The sequence below is a fragment of the Nerophis lumbriciformis genome, linkage group LG03, assembly GCF_033978685.3.
Source record: "Nerophis lumbriciformis linkage group LG03, RoL_Nlum_v2.1, whole genome shotgun sequence".
NCBI classification, from domain to species: Eukaryota; Metazoa; Chordata; class Actinopteri; order Syngnathiformes; family Syngnathidae; genus Nerophis; species Nerophis lumbriciformis.
The window spans coordinates 21,257,551-21,272,664 of NC_084550.2; the positions used below are offsets into that span (position 1 = coordinate 21,257,551).

The following is a 15,114-nucleotide window of genomic DNA, read 5'->3' on the forward strand; positions in this document are numbered from 1 at the left end:
CTAGGTGTGGTGAAATGTGTCCTCTGCATTTGACCCATCCCCTGGGGCGGTATAGCTCTGTTGGTAGAGTGGCCGTGCCAGCAACTTCAGGGTTCCAGGTTCGATTCCCACTTCCGCCATCCTAGTCACTGCCGTTGGGGCAAGACACTTTACCCACCTGCTCCCAGTGCCACCCACACTGGTTTAAATGTAACTTAGATATTGGGTTTCACTATGTAAAGCGCTTTGAGTCACTAGAGAAAAAGCGCTATATAAATATAATTCACTTCACTCACTTCACCTTGTTCACCCTCTGGGAGGTGAGGGGAGCAGTGAGCAGCAGCGGTGGCGGCGCCCGGGAATAATTTTTGGTGATTTAACCCCCAATTCCAACCCTTGATGCTGAGTGCCAAGCAGGGAGGTAATGGCTCCCATTTTTTATAGTCTTTGGTAGAGATGTCCGATGTAGGCTGATAAATGCTTTAAAATATAATATCGGAAATTATCGGTTTCGGAAAGTAAAATGTATGACTTTTTAAAACGCCGCTGTACGGAGTGGTACACGGACGTAGGGAGAAGTACAGAGCGCCAATAAACCTTAAAGGCACTGCCTTTGCGTGCCGGCCCAATCACATAATACTAGAGATGTCCGATAATGGTCTTTTTTACCGATATCCGATATTGTCCAACTCTTAAATACCGATTCCGATATCAACCGATACCGATATATACAGTCGTGGAATTAACACATTATTATGCCTAATTTTGTTGTGATGCCCCGCTGGATGCATTAAACAATGTAACAAGGTTTTCCAAAATAAATCAACTAAAGTTATGGGGGAAAAAATGCCAACATGGCACTGCCATATTTATTATTGAAGTCACAAAGTGCATTCTTTTTTTTAACATGCCTCAAAACAACAGTGCAATACTTTTTCATAACATGGTCACTACTGCCTAGTTTCTCTTGTTATATTCTTATTTTACTGTTGTATTTTTATTCTCATTGTTGCTTTTTATTTTTATTCTTATTGTAATATTTTTCTATTCTGTTTCCATTTTTACCTCCATTATTTACTTTTTTACTTTTTAAATTCGATCTCAATTCTGTACAATTTTGCTGGAATTTTAATTTTCCTGAGGGAAATCTCCTGAAGGAATCAATAAAGTACTATCCATCCATCCATCCATCCATCCATCCATCCATCCATCCATCCATCCATCCATCCATCCATCCATCCAAACAAACAAACAGCAGCTTGGAATTTGGGACATGCTCTCCCTGAGAGAGACTATGAGGAGGTTGAGGTGGGTGGGGGTAGGAGGTAGCGGGGGGGGGGGGGTTTATATTGTAGCGTCCCGGAAGAGTTAGTACTGCAAGGGATTCTGGGTATTTGTTCTGTTGTGTTACGGTGTGGATGTCCTCCCGAAATGTGTTTGTCATTCTTGTTTGGTGTGGGTTCACAATGTGGCGCATATTTGTAACAGTGTTAAAGTTGTTTATACGGCCACCCTCAGTGTGACCTGTATGGCTGTTGACCAAGTATGCCTTGCATTAATTCGTGATGAGAACAGACGGTAGATATTATGTGACTCGGACGGCACGCAAAGGAAATGCCTTTAAGGTTTATTGGCACTCTGTACTTCTCCCTACGCCCGTGTACACAGCGGCGTTTTAAAACGTCATACATTTTACTTTTAGAAACCGATACCGATAATTATGAAACCGATACCGATCATTTCTGATATTACATTTTAAAGCATTTATCGGCTGATAATATCGGCAGCCCGATATTATCGGACATCCCTACATAATACCTACAGCTTTTCACACACACAAGTGAATGCCATGCACACTTTGTTCCGCACCGTAACACAACATAAACACAACAGAACAAATACCCAGAATCCCTTGCAGCACTAACTCTTCCGGGACGCTACAATATACAACCCCACTACCCCCTACCCCAAACCCCGCCCCCCCAATCCCGCCCACCTCAACCTCCTCATGCTCTCTCAGGGAGAGCATGTTCCAAATTCCAAGCTGCTGTTTTGAGGCATGTTAAAAAAAAATAATGCACTTTGTGACTTCAATAATAAATATGGCAGTGCCATGTTGGCATTTTTTTCCCATAACTTGAGTTGATTTATTTTGGAAAACCTTGTTACATTGTTTAATGCATCCAGCGGGGAATCACAACAAATTTAGGCATAATAATGTGTTAATTCCACGACTGTATATATCGGTATCGGTTGACGTCGGAATCGGTAATTAAGAGTTGGACAATATCGGCAAAAAAGCCATTATTGGACATCTCTAGTCTTTGGTATGACTCGGCCGGGGTTTGAACTCACGACCTACGCTCAATGCGCGCCTTCACAAACGCCTTGACGGTTGCTATACCAACCTGCTTCGAAGGGTTCAAGGCTTGGTCCCCATCCCACCTTGGACCAAATTAACGGGAACCTACCTTCGGGCAAGCCACCCGTCTGAGCCGGCGTCGCACACGGTTTGCTGGTCACTGCTTCCGTGTCGAGACAGAGCTTGATATCACAGCTTCCTCCTTTGGAAACTCTACCAGGGGTCTCCTCGCCTACCCCGAAGTAATCGCACGGGACACTGCGGTCCTTGTTTCAGAGCTGGGCTCTGCCATGGGTGACCCCCGACTGATGAGTGTTGATGTGCTTTTATTGTGAAAGAGCGCACCGGCCGTACGACCCCACCTTCAAACCAATTTGCATCAAAAACAGTGGTGACGCGACAAATTTTACTTAAAAAAAGATTTATTGTGTAACATTAGATACTACAGGACATTGCTGTAACGAGTACTACGTGTAAAGTGGGTAAAGGGCTTGAGAAATTGCAAGCGTCACATATATTTCTCACTAGACTGTTAAGTTTCTAGAAGTTGACAGAAGATGTATTTACAGTACCTTCTCATTCAATGCGTTTTCTTTATTTTCATGACTATTTACATTGTAGATTGTCACTGAAGGCATCAAAACTATGAATGAACACATGTGGAGTTACCGGTATGTACTTAACAAAAACAAGGTGAAATAACTGAAAACATGTTTTATATTCTAGTTTCTTCAAAATAGCCACCCTTTTGCTCTCATTACTGCTTTGCACACTCGTGGCATTCTCTCCATGAGCTTCAAGCACGCCTGTGAAGTGAAAACCATTTCAGGTGACGACCTCTTGAAGCTGATGGAGAGAATGCCAAGAGTGTGCGAAAAAGTTATCAGAGCATGGTTCATGGTGTCTTCCCCCTAGAGGTTATTCTTGAGGGAAGCAAAAGAGTGGGATCAGTGTGAGGCGTGGAAAATATTGACTTTGCTCGACTTGGTTTTACAGATGCAACTAGAGCCCGTCACTGAAAATGCCATCGAAGTCTAGATGAGTTTGGGCAAATATTTAATATTTGTGCTTTTCACTTGGGGACTCTCATGGAAGACATATGTGCCTAATCTTAAGTCATTAGTGTCGATACCAATATATTAGTACCGGTACCGGTACCAAAATGTATCTAGATACTTTTCAGCACTTTTCTAAATACTTGGCTATTTTGAAGAAACTACAATATAAAGCATGTTTTCAGTTATTTCACCTTTTTTTTTTGTTAAGTACATAACTCCACATGTGTTCATTCGTAGTTTTGATGCCTTCAGTGACAATCTGTCAAACTCATTTTAGATCGGGGGCCACACGGAGAAAAAATCTACACCCAAGTGACCCGAACTGGTAAAATCTCAGCACGATAACTTAAAAATAAAGACAACTTCAAGATTGTTTTCTTTGTTTAAAAAATAGATCAAGCACATTCTGAAAAATGTACAAATCATAAAAGGTGAAGTAACTGAAAACATGGTTTATATTCGAGTTTCTTCAAAATAGCCACCTTTTTGCTCTGATTACTGCTTTGCACACTCTTGGTATTCTCTACATGAGCTTCAAGCACACCTGTGAAGTGAAAACCATTTCAGGTGACTACCTCTTGAAGCTGATGGAGAGAATGCCAAGAGTGTGTGAAAAAGTCATCAGAGCAAAGGCTGGCTATTTTGAAGAAACTACAATATAAAGCATGTTTTCAGTTATTTCACCTTTTTTTTTTGTTAAGTACATAACTCCACATGTGTTCATTCGTAGTTTTGACAGTCTGTCAAACTCATTTTAGATCGGGGGCCACACGGAGAAAAAAATCTACACCCAAGTGACCCGGACTGGTAAAATCTCAGCACGATAACTTAAAAATAAAGACAACTTCAAGATTGTTTTCTTTGTTTAAAAAATAGATCAAGCACATTCTGAAAAATGTACAAATCATAAAAGGTGAAGTAACTGAAAACATGATTTATATTTGAGTTTCTTCAAAATAGCCACCCTTTTGCTCTGATTACTGCTTTGCACACTCTTGGTATTCTCTCCATGAGCTTCAAGAGTCACCTGAAATGGTTTTCACTTCACAGGTGTCATAGTTTTGATGCCTTCAGTGACAATCCACAATGTAAATAGTCATGAAAATAAGGAAAACGCATTTAAATGAGAAGGTGTGGCCTGTAGTGTACATCCAAACAGGAAGTGGAGAATGCACAGATGACATCTTCATAAATAAGTTTTTATCCTACAGCTAAATAGATGTTAAAGTGAAATGCCGTTTACAAGTCTGTGTCCTATTCTCTCAGCGTCACATTTATTTTCTGCTTTCACGCCCAGATATCTGCTTAGAGCAGAACCAAACAAAGCCGTAATTTCTGTCTAGACGATGCCCAGAATGCGTGCCACCCACCAGTTGCAGGGCATGATGACCCTGCAGGCCACTCTGCAGCCGCGGTAGTGGTACGGCCACGGGTGGTATCCTCCCAGTGGCTCGCAGATCCGCTGGCAGTGGGTGTAGCCGCGGCGGCACTCCCTGCAGCAAACGCCCTCGTGGTCCAACATGGGGTCGATGTTCATGGTGTCTTCCCCCTGGAGGTTATTCTTGACGGGAGCAAAAGAGTGGCATCAGTGTGAGGTGTGGAAAATATTGACTTTGCTCGACTTGGTTTTACAGATGCAACTAGAGCCCGTCACTGAAAATGCCATCGAAGTCTATATGAGTTTGGGCAAATATTTAATATTTGTGTTTTTCACTTGGGGACTCACATATGTGCCTAATCTTAAGTCATTAGTGTCGATACCAATATTTTAGTACCGGTACCAAAATGTATTTAGATACTTTTCAGCACTTTTATAAATAAAGGGGACCACAAAAAAATGGCATTATCTTAGGGTAAATTAAATGGGTTGTACTTGTATAGCGCTTTTCTACCTTCAAGGTACTCAAAGCGCTTTGACACTACTTCCACATTTACCCATTCACACACACATTCATACACTGATGGAGGGAGCTGCCATGCAAGGCGCTAACCAGCACCCATCAGGAGCAAGGGTGAAGTGTCTTGCTCAGGACACAACGGACATGACGAGGTTGGTACTAGGTGGGGATTGAACCAGGGACCCTTGGGTTGCGCACGGCCACTCTCCCACTGCGCCACGCCGTCCCTTAAACATATGTTTCTTATTGCAAGTTTGTACTTAAATAAAATAGTGAACATACAAGACAACTTGTCTTTTATTAGTAAGTAAACAAACAAAGGCTCCTAATTTAGCTGTTGACATATGCAGTAACATATTGTGTCATTTATCATTCTGTTATTATGTCAAAATTATTAAGGACAAGCGGTAGAAAATTAATTATTACTCCACTTGTTCATTTACTGTTAATATCTGCTTACTGTTATAATCACTTATTCTTCTGTTGTTTGGATACTTTACATTAGTTTTGGATGATACCACAAATTTAGGTATCGATCCGATACCGAGTAGTTAGAGGATCATACATTGGTCATATTCAAAGTCCTCATGTGTCCGGGGATGTATTTCCTGAGTTTATAAACATAATATACATTTTTTTAAAAGATACAAAAAATCTCAATGTATCGACTGGATACGCTATTGTGGAGGATGTATAATGTTTAAGAGTTATTTCTGTACTCATAGTCATGTTTAAAACGGCTAGTGTTTTTCCATTTGTACTCTTTCTATTTTTTATCTTATGTCCGCAAGTAAACTACGTGTGTTACCTTGAAGGCTTGCACTGTAGGAGATGGAATACTCCCTTTTGTCTTATCTGTAGTAGAACAAAGAGGCTGTGTTCCTTTCCGGACAGGTGGGGGGGTTTCTTCGAGCTGCAAAAAGTTGGCTCTTCCGTTTGAGTGTTAGATCAACTAGAGTAGCCAATATGAATTTATTGGTTAAGCTGATCTCCTAAAGCTTTAGTAAAACTTGATAATATTCCAATTCTGTGTTGGTGATCCTTCTTACTCAGCATATATGTCATCAAAAGAACTTGGGATTGACGAGTGACTTTACTTCTCTGGGAGGGAAGTCTGGTCAGACATTACAGTGGATGTCAGGTGTAGATCCACCAATGGCATTTGTTTACATTCAGGGTGCTATCTTGCTGTTAGCGGTTAGCTATCGTATCCTCCTACGGTGCGTAGTGAAGCATGTTTAGCTATTCCTCGTCCCTGCAGGGATGATACTAAGAAACATACTTTATTCGTCGCCATGGAGGCAAGAATAAGTGATTTAGAAGTAGCTAAAACACTGTGGATGGACGTTAGCCGCTAGCTAGCTAGCCATGTCTTAAAGCACCTCTTCCTGAGGGCGTTTCAGTGTTATAACTTCACCTTTATCGTTAGTTTTTAAGCCAAAATGCGTCCGTTCTCCCTTTTCTGTCCACACTGTGTCTGCTTGTAAGTACTCTGTGATTATGCTCTGCCGAACATGCTCCTCTGCTCGCAAAACCAGTACTTTTCAGAGTATAGTGCCGTTTTTGATTCATTAGTACCGCGATACTATACTAGTACCGGTATACGGTACAACCTTATAAGGCATTGATTTGATCGCAACTGGAATTTCATTATGTGTAAACTCTAGTATTCGTGTTAGAACGACACAGATGCCTGTAGCTACAGTAGGTGGCAACGGTGCATGTAATCAACAGGCTCCCTGTTCTACCCAGTTGAAGTAGCAAGTATGCAGGAACACATAGCTAACAGAGGCGGAGAGATTTGAATGAAACTAAAAAAGAAAGAGTAGTCAACGGTAAGGAAAACAAGTAATAACCCTAATAAAAAGACCCGATTAAGTATGTATTAAGTACGATTAAGCATACACAGCCTTGGGTTTCGCCGTAATATGGGAGGGAATGTCTGTTTTATGCCGTTCAACTACCCTCTGCAAAATCCTTTCTCTGTCGGATGTGTTTTTCTACTGTTGCTGCAATAAAACAACAAAGTGCAGACCCCATCTCAACATTGAGCAAGAGTTAAGAGTAGCAATATCAAGTTTGAAGCCCAGATTTGAATGGATGTGCAGTGCAAAAAGGAGCTCGCTGCTGCCATTAAAGACTTTGTTTTTCTTCTTGCTGTCTGGCAGAGTGATGGCAGATTGCGTTGAGGTGAAATGTGTTCATATAAAACCGACAAAGACGCTTGGAAATAATTAGTAAAGGTTAATTGTGTTTCATAAAAATAACGCTCATGATCTACAGTAGTTGACACTTTGAAATGTTTTGAGTTCAAGGCTTTTTTTTTCTCCCCAATTGTTTTCTGGAGTGAATATATGTTCAGAGAAAGTAAATGCTAAAATGCTCTTTCATCACATCTGATGAGCTACAATAAAGCAATACTGTTGCAAATTTTGTATAAAAAATAAAAAATAAAAAAAATGTTTATATATGTACATGTGTGTGTGTATATATATATACATGTATATATATTAATGTACATATGTGTATTTATATGTAATATATACTGTATGTATGTATGTATTTATACGTGTGTATATATATATATATGTATGTATATATATATGTGTGTGTATATATACGTGTATATATGTATGTATATATATATGTATATGTGTGTGTGTGTGTGTATATGTGTGTATGTATATGTATGTATGTATATGTATATATATGTATATGTGTGTGTGTGTGTATATATATGTGTGTGTATATATGTATATATATATGTGTGTATATATATATATATATATATGTCTTAATAAGGTTATCCAAAAAATAGTGCTCGATACCGTAGTAGAGCGCAATATATGTATGTGTGGGGAAAAAATCACAAGACTATTTCATCTCTACAGGCCTGTTTCATGAGGGGGGGTACCCTCAATCATCATTGAGATTGAAATCTCCTGATGATTGAGGGTACCCCCCCTCATGAAACAGGCCTGTAGAGATGAAATAGTCTTGTGATTTTTTCCCCACACATACATATATATATATATATATATATGTATGTCTATATGTCTATATATATATGTGTGTGTATATATGTGTATATATGTATATATATGTGTGTATATATGCATATATATGTGTGTATATATGTATATATATGTGTGTATATATATATATATATATATATGTGTATATACACGTGTGTATGTATATATATATGTGTGTATATATATATATATATATATATATAAATGTGTATATATATATATACATACTGTATATATGTGTATGTATATGTATATATACATACTGTATATATGAGTATGTATATATATGTATATATATATATGTATATAATATATATATATATGTGTATGTATATATATATATGTGTAAATATATATGTGTGTGTGTGTGTATGTATATATATATATATATATATATATATATGCGTATATATATATATATATATATATATATATATATATATATATATATCCGGAGTTGGGGCACGATGGCGAGCGCCTGGTGGCCGGGCCTGTCCCCATGGGGCCCGGCCGGGCACAGCCCGAAGAGGCAACGTGGGTCCCCCCTCCAATGGGCTCACCACCCATAGCAGGGGCCATAGAGGTCGGGTGCAATGTGAGCTGGGCGGTAGCCGAAGGCAGGGCACTTGGCGGTCCGATCCCCGGCTACAGAAGCTAGCTCTTGGGACGTGGAACGTCACCTCGCTGGGGGGGAAGGAGCCTGAGCTAGTGCGCGAGGTAGAGAAGTTCCGGTTGGATATAGTCGGACTCACCTCGACGCACAGCAAGGGCTCTGGAACCAGTTCTCTCGAGAGGGGCTGGACTCTCTTCCACTCTGGCGTTGCCAGCAGTGAGAGGCGACGGGCTGGGGTGGCAATTCTTGTTGCCCCCCGGCTCAGAGCCTGCATGTTGGAGTTCAACCCGGTGGACGAGAGGGTAGCTTCCCTCCGCCTTCGGGTGGGGGGACGGGTCCTGACTGTTGTTTGCGCTTACGCGCCAAGCAGCAGCTCAGAGTACCCACCCTTTTTGGATTCACTCGAGGGAGTACTTGAGAGTGCTCCCCCGGGTGATTCCCTCGTTCTACTGGGGGACTTCAACGCTCATATTGGCAACGACAGTGAAACCTGGAGAGGCGTGATTGGGAAGAATGGCCGCCCGGATCTGAACCCAAGTGGTGTTTTGTTATTGGACTTTTGTGCCCGTCACGGATTGTCCATAACGAACACCATGTTCAAGCATAAGGGTGTTCATATGTGCACTTGGCACCAGGACACCCTAGGCCGCAGTTCTATGATCGACTTTGTAGTTGTGTCATCGGATTTGCGGCCTCATGTTTTGGACACTCGGGTGAAGAGAGGGGCGGAGCTTTCTACCGATCACCACCTGGTGGTGAGTTGGCTGCGATGGTGGGGGAGGATGCCGGACAGACCTGGCAGGCCCAAACGCATTGTGAGGGTTTGCTGGGAACGTCTGGCAGAGTCTCCTGTCAGAGAGAGTTTCAATTCCCACCTCCGGAAGAACTTTGAACATGTCACGAGGGAGGTGCTGGACATTGAGTCCGAGTGGACCATGTTCCGCACCTCTATTGTCGAGGCGGCTGATTGGAGCTGTGGCCGCAAGGTAGTTGGTGCCTGTCGTGGCGGTAATCCTAGAACCCGTTGGTGGACACCGGCGGTGAGGGATGCCGTCAAGCTGAAGAAGGAGTCCTATCGGGTTCTTTTGGCTCATGGGACTCCTGAGGCAGCGGACAGGTACCGACAGGCCAAGCGGTGTGCGGCTTCAGCGGTCGCGGAGGCAAAAACTTGCACATGGGAGGAGTTCGGGGAAGCCATGGAAAACGACTTCCGGACAGCTTCGAAGCGATTCTGGACCACCATCCGCCGCCTCAGGAAGGGGAAGCAGTGCACTACCAACACCGTGTATGGTGCGGATGGTGTTCTGCTGACCTCGACTGCGGAAGTTGTGGATCGGTGGAGGGAATACTTCGAAGACCTCCTCAATCCCACCAACACGTCTTCCTATGAGGAAGCAGTGCCTGGGGAATCTGTGGTGGGCTCTCCTATTTCTGGGGCGGAGGTTGCTGAGGTAGTTAAAAAGCTCCTCGGTGGCAAGGCCCCGGGGGTGGATGAGATCCGCCCGGAGTTCCCTAAGGCTCTGGATGCTGTAGGGCTGTCTTGGTTGACAAGACTCTGCAGCATCGCGTGGACATCGGGGGCAGTACCTCTGGATTGGCAGACCGGGGTGGTGGTTCCTCTCTTTAAAAAAGGGAACCGGAGGGTGTGTTCTAACTATCGTGGGATCACACTCCTCAGCCTTCCCGGTAAGGTCTATTCAGGTGTACTGGAGAGGAGGCTACGCCGGATAGTCGAACCTCGGATTCAGGAGGAACAGTGTGGTTTTCGTCCTGGTCGTGGAACTGTGGACCAGCTCTATACTCTCGGCAGGGTCCTTGAGGGTGCATGGGAGTTTGCCCAACCAGTCTACATGTGCTTTGTGGACTTGGAGAAGGCATTCGACCGTGTCCCTCGGGAAGTCCTGTGGGGAGTGCTCAGAGAGTATGGGGTTTCGGACTGTCTGATTGTGGCGGTCCGCTCCCTGTATGATCAGTGTCAGAGCTTGGTTCGCATTGCCGGCAGTAAGTCGGACACGTTTCCGGTGAGGGTTGGACTCCGCCAAGGCTGCCCTTTGTCACCGATTCTGTTCATAACTTTTATGGACAGAATTTCTAGGCGCAGTCAAGGCGTTGAGGGGATCCGGTTTGGTGGCTGCAGGATTAGGTCTCTGCTTTTTGCAGATGATTTGGTCCTGATGGCTTCATCTGGCCAGGATCTTCAGCTCTCGCTGGATCGGTTCGCAGCTGAGTGTGAAGCGACTGGGATGAGAATCAGCACCTCCAAGTCCGAGTCCATGGTTCTCGCCCGGAAAAGGGTGGAGTGCCATCTCCGGGTTGGGGAGGAGATCTTGCCCCAAGTGGAGGAGTTCAAGTACCTCGGAGTCTTGTTCACGAGTGAGGGAAGAGTGGATCGTGAGATCGACAGGCGGATCGGTGCGGCGTCTTCAGTAATGCGGACGCTGTATCGATCCGTTGTGGTGAAGAAGGAGCTGAGCCGGAAGGCAAAGCTCTCAATTTACCGGTCGATCTACGTTCCCATCCTCACCTATGGTCATGAGCTTTGGGTTATGACCGAAAGGACAAGATCACGGGTACAAGCGGCCGAAATGAGTTTCCTCCGCCGGGTGGCGGGGCTCTCCCTTAGAGATAGGGTGAGAAGCTCTGTCATCCGGGGGGAGCTCAAAGTAAAGCCGCTGCTCCTCCACATCGAGAGGAGCCAGATGAGGTGGTTCGGGCATCTGGTCAGGATGCCACCCGAGCGCCTCCCTAAGGAGGTGTTTAGGGCATGTCCGACCGGTAGGAGGCCACGAGGAAGACCCAGGACACGTTGGGAAGACTATGTCTCCCGGCTGGCCTGGGAACGCCTCGGGATCCCCCGGGAGGAGCTGGACGAAGTGGCTGGGGAGAGGGAAGTCTGGGCTTCCCTGCTTAGGCTGCTGCCCCCGCGACCCGACCTCGGATAAGCGGAAGAAGATGGATGGATGGATGGATATGTATGTATATATATAATGTGTATATATATATATATATATATATATATATATATATATATATATATATATGTGTATATATATGTGTGTGTATTTGTGCCTGTATATATGTGTGTAGCGGTTAAGGTAAAAGCTTGTACGGTCAAAATAAATTGCATGACCCCCCGCGACCCCAAAGGGAATAAGCGGTAGAAAATGGATGGATGGATGTAAGTGTGTAGGTAATTAATGTGATATTTTTTGGGGGAATATATACACGAGTGAAGTATTCTTTTTGACAGCCCTATTTTTTACCTTTCTTCAATCCCCTCATCCTTGTTCCAAAATGTTGGTGCTGTTGCGCTTATAGGTGAGCTTTGATTGTTGCCCTTTCCAGGTGTGATTAACCATTTTTCATTATCGATAGGTGTCGGTAGTTTTGGACCAGGGGTGTTCGAACTACGTCTTAAATTTGGCCCGCAAAACTTGAGTTAATAAATAAGGAATGTTGCCCGCAAGGAGGTTGTATTGATTTTAAAAGACTGCCTTTGATGCTACTATTTTGTCACTATTAAGTGGACTATGCGAGTAATTTAGGGCAATGACTTGCAATTATGCACATCTATTACTTATATGACCCAATGCAAACAACCTTCCCTAGTCATGGTGGAAAAAAAGAATCCAACCAAGACAAAATGTCAACAGACATGCTCACACATAACACAACCTGCTCACTGAACTTTGTGACTATTACAAAAAATGTTAATGTACCATTAAAAAAATCCTAAATTACACCCTTTTAAATCCATTACAAAGCACTATAGGAAAATTAAAAAAAACCTCTCCACACTTATCCATTTTTAGCTGCTTGATATTTCTGATTGATTACAAAACTTTAGAAGGTTGTCACATGTTTTAGACACTCTTAATTTCAATCAAGCAACATTTTTGTTACACTTTCATGGCCCTTTACAACTTCCATTTTTAAACGACAGAAAAAAAACCTTAAAACTCGACAAAAGCCCATGGGTGCCCCCTGTCCTTAAGGACCCGGTACAACATCTCCACTTTGACGCCTCTGGACACGGGGTCCAATGAAGTGTCACCAGACTGAACAGGTCTGGCAGTTATCCGGCCTGTGTGTGAATGCTAAGACTGACCCCAGCTTGGTCTTTGATGGGTTGATTTATTAAGAGGGGGATTGCTTTTCCCACATCAAGCCAGCTCACTAATTAATTGAATCATTTGCAAAAAGCTGTATTCGGTGTCAGGTTATCCTCTTCGGACAACCTCCTTTAGAACCGCGATCCTCTGCAGTGGATCTTTGTGTTTTGCAGGAAATTCTCATTTAAAATGTAGATCCTCATGTCAAAACACGCATTCATTTAGATGGCAAATATTTGATTATTGGCGGTAGTCTGCTCTTTCTTGAGCATCCTTGTCGTTAAATATTTTCCCCTTTTGGCGCACAGGGTTCAAACCGCTCTCTGTTTACCGTCTTCTAGTTGTCAGGTGTGTGTGGCAGAAGTTGCGGTGGGGGAGGACGGGGATTAGGACGAGACAAAGATGTGTGTATGGCGCGAGGAAGGGCAGGGGTGACCATGTGTATGTATGGAGTCTGTGTGAGCTCGGCCGGACAAACAGTCCCGAGGAGGAGGAGGCGTCTGTGGAATTATTCATAGAGCCTGGCCGCTGAAAGGAAAGTTCTCCTAAAGAGCTCCTCACCGACGGATACGCTCAGATTTGCAGTGACAATCCACGGCCCTCCGCCGTGACCTCGGCATCTGCTGCTGTGAGAAACACCTCCTCCCGCAAAGCCTCCTCAGGTGGACGGCAGATTGGAGCGGACAGTTCTGGCTCTTGCGGCAGACGAGGACACGTTTGCACGTCCCGTGGTCCTGACTCACCTGATAGGGGTTCTCGGGGTTGAACTCTGCCTCCACGTCCTCTTCCACCTCATCCCTGCGTGCCTGACGGCGGCGGCGGGAGGCGGCCCCCGTCTTCCTTTGTCCGCCTGCATGACATCACAAACTTTTAAAAGAGCAGTAGGGCGCTGATGCCGGATACCTCCATTCTTTTGGCTGTTTTAAAAATGGTGAAGAAGAAGGTTTTGACAACTTTTAACCTTCTGCCAGGCTACAAAAAGTGCATTTGGGAAACTTTGAAAAGCACGTTTGAGACTATTTTATGTCCAATACCACAATGTCCAAAACATTTTTGGAATTTCTGGTTTATGTTTGACTGGTGAGCAGTTTAGGTTGTGCGCCGTTGCTCAATCTTTGGGGCAAACGTCTGGACATTGCTGCAAGCAAACAATCATCAACCCAAACGTTTCAAACCACTTTCAAGTAATTAAACCTCCCTTTTCCTAAAAAGACAACAGTACATCAAACTACTACGGCCTTTCCTAAACAGAGGTGAACATACCGCCCGACATTCCTGTGGAATGAGACAATCTTTGGGGGATGTGTCCAGAAATTGCCGTAAGCAAACAATCATTGACCCAAACGTCCTCCTTTCAAACCACTTTCAAGTAATTAAACCTCCTTATTCCTAAAAATACAACAGTACATCAAACTTAACTTGTAAGGCCTTTCTAAACAGAGGAGAACATAACGCCTGACGTCCCTGTGGAATGAGACAATCTTTGGGAGACATGTCTGGACATTGCCGTAAGCAAACAATCAAAGACTTAAACCTCCTCCTTTCACACCTCCTATAAAACCTCCCTATTTCTGACAAAACATCAACAGAATATAAAACTGGTAAGGCCTCTCGTAAACAGAGGACAACATACTGTATCTCCTGACATCCCCACCTAAGATTGTCTCATTCCATGTTCCTGTGGAATGGGACAAACTTTGGTGGAGATATGTCTGGACATATGAAAGACCCAAACCTCCTCCTTTCACACCTCTTTCAAACCATCAAACCTCCCTATTCCTGAAAGGACATCTCCATAATATCAAACGAGTAAAGCCTTTCCTAAACAAAGGAGAAGGTATCGCCTGACATCCCCCAAATATTGTCTCATTCCATGGTCCTGTGGAATGAGACTTAACTTGGGGTGGAGATATGTCAGAATCAGAATCAGAATCAGCTTTATTGTCATTACGCAAGGTAACGAGATTGAGGCCATTCCATACAGTGCGATGTGTGCATGCTAGAAAAACAATGTGCAAATATATAAAAATGTCTGGACATTGCCGAAAGCAAACAAT

At 43.6% G+C, this 15,114-nt stretch overlaps 1 protein-coding gene across 2 annotated transcripts in view; it reads right to left on the reverse strand.

Moving 5' to 3' along the window:
• Positions 1-2,772: 2,772 nt before the first annotated feature.
• Positions 2,773-15,114, reverse strand: part of LOC133580913 (leukocyte cell-derived chemotaxin 1-like) — an 87,509-nt gene continuing 75,167 nt past the window's right edge. Inside the window, exons 6-8 of one of the 2 annotated variants that reach the window (XR_009812232.1) lie at positions 13,801-13,907; positions 4,104-4,960; positions 2,773-3,839 (exon numbers count right to left, since the gene is read on the reverse strand). Coding sequence is in view for 1 of the 2 variants with exons in the window: in XM_061935163.1 (XP_061791147.1) it covers positions 4,739-4,960; positions 13,801-13,907 (329 nt within the window). In the remaining variant the exon portion in view is untranslated. Of the gene's footprint in view, positions 4,961-13,800; positions 13,908-15,114 lie in introns of both variants that reach the window. The other variant, XM_061935163.1, reaches the window with a different exon arrangement.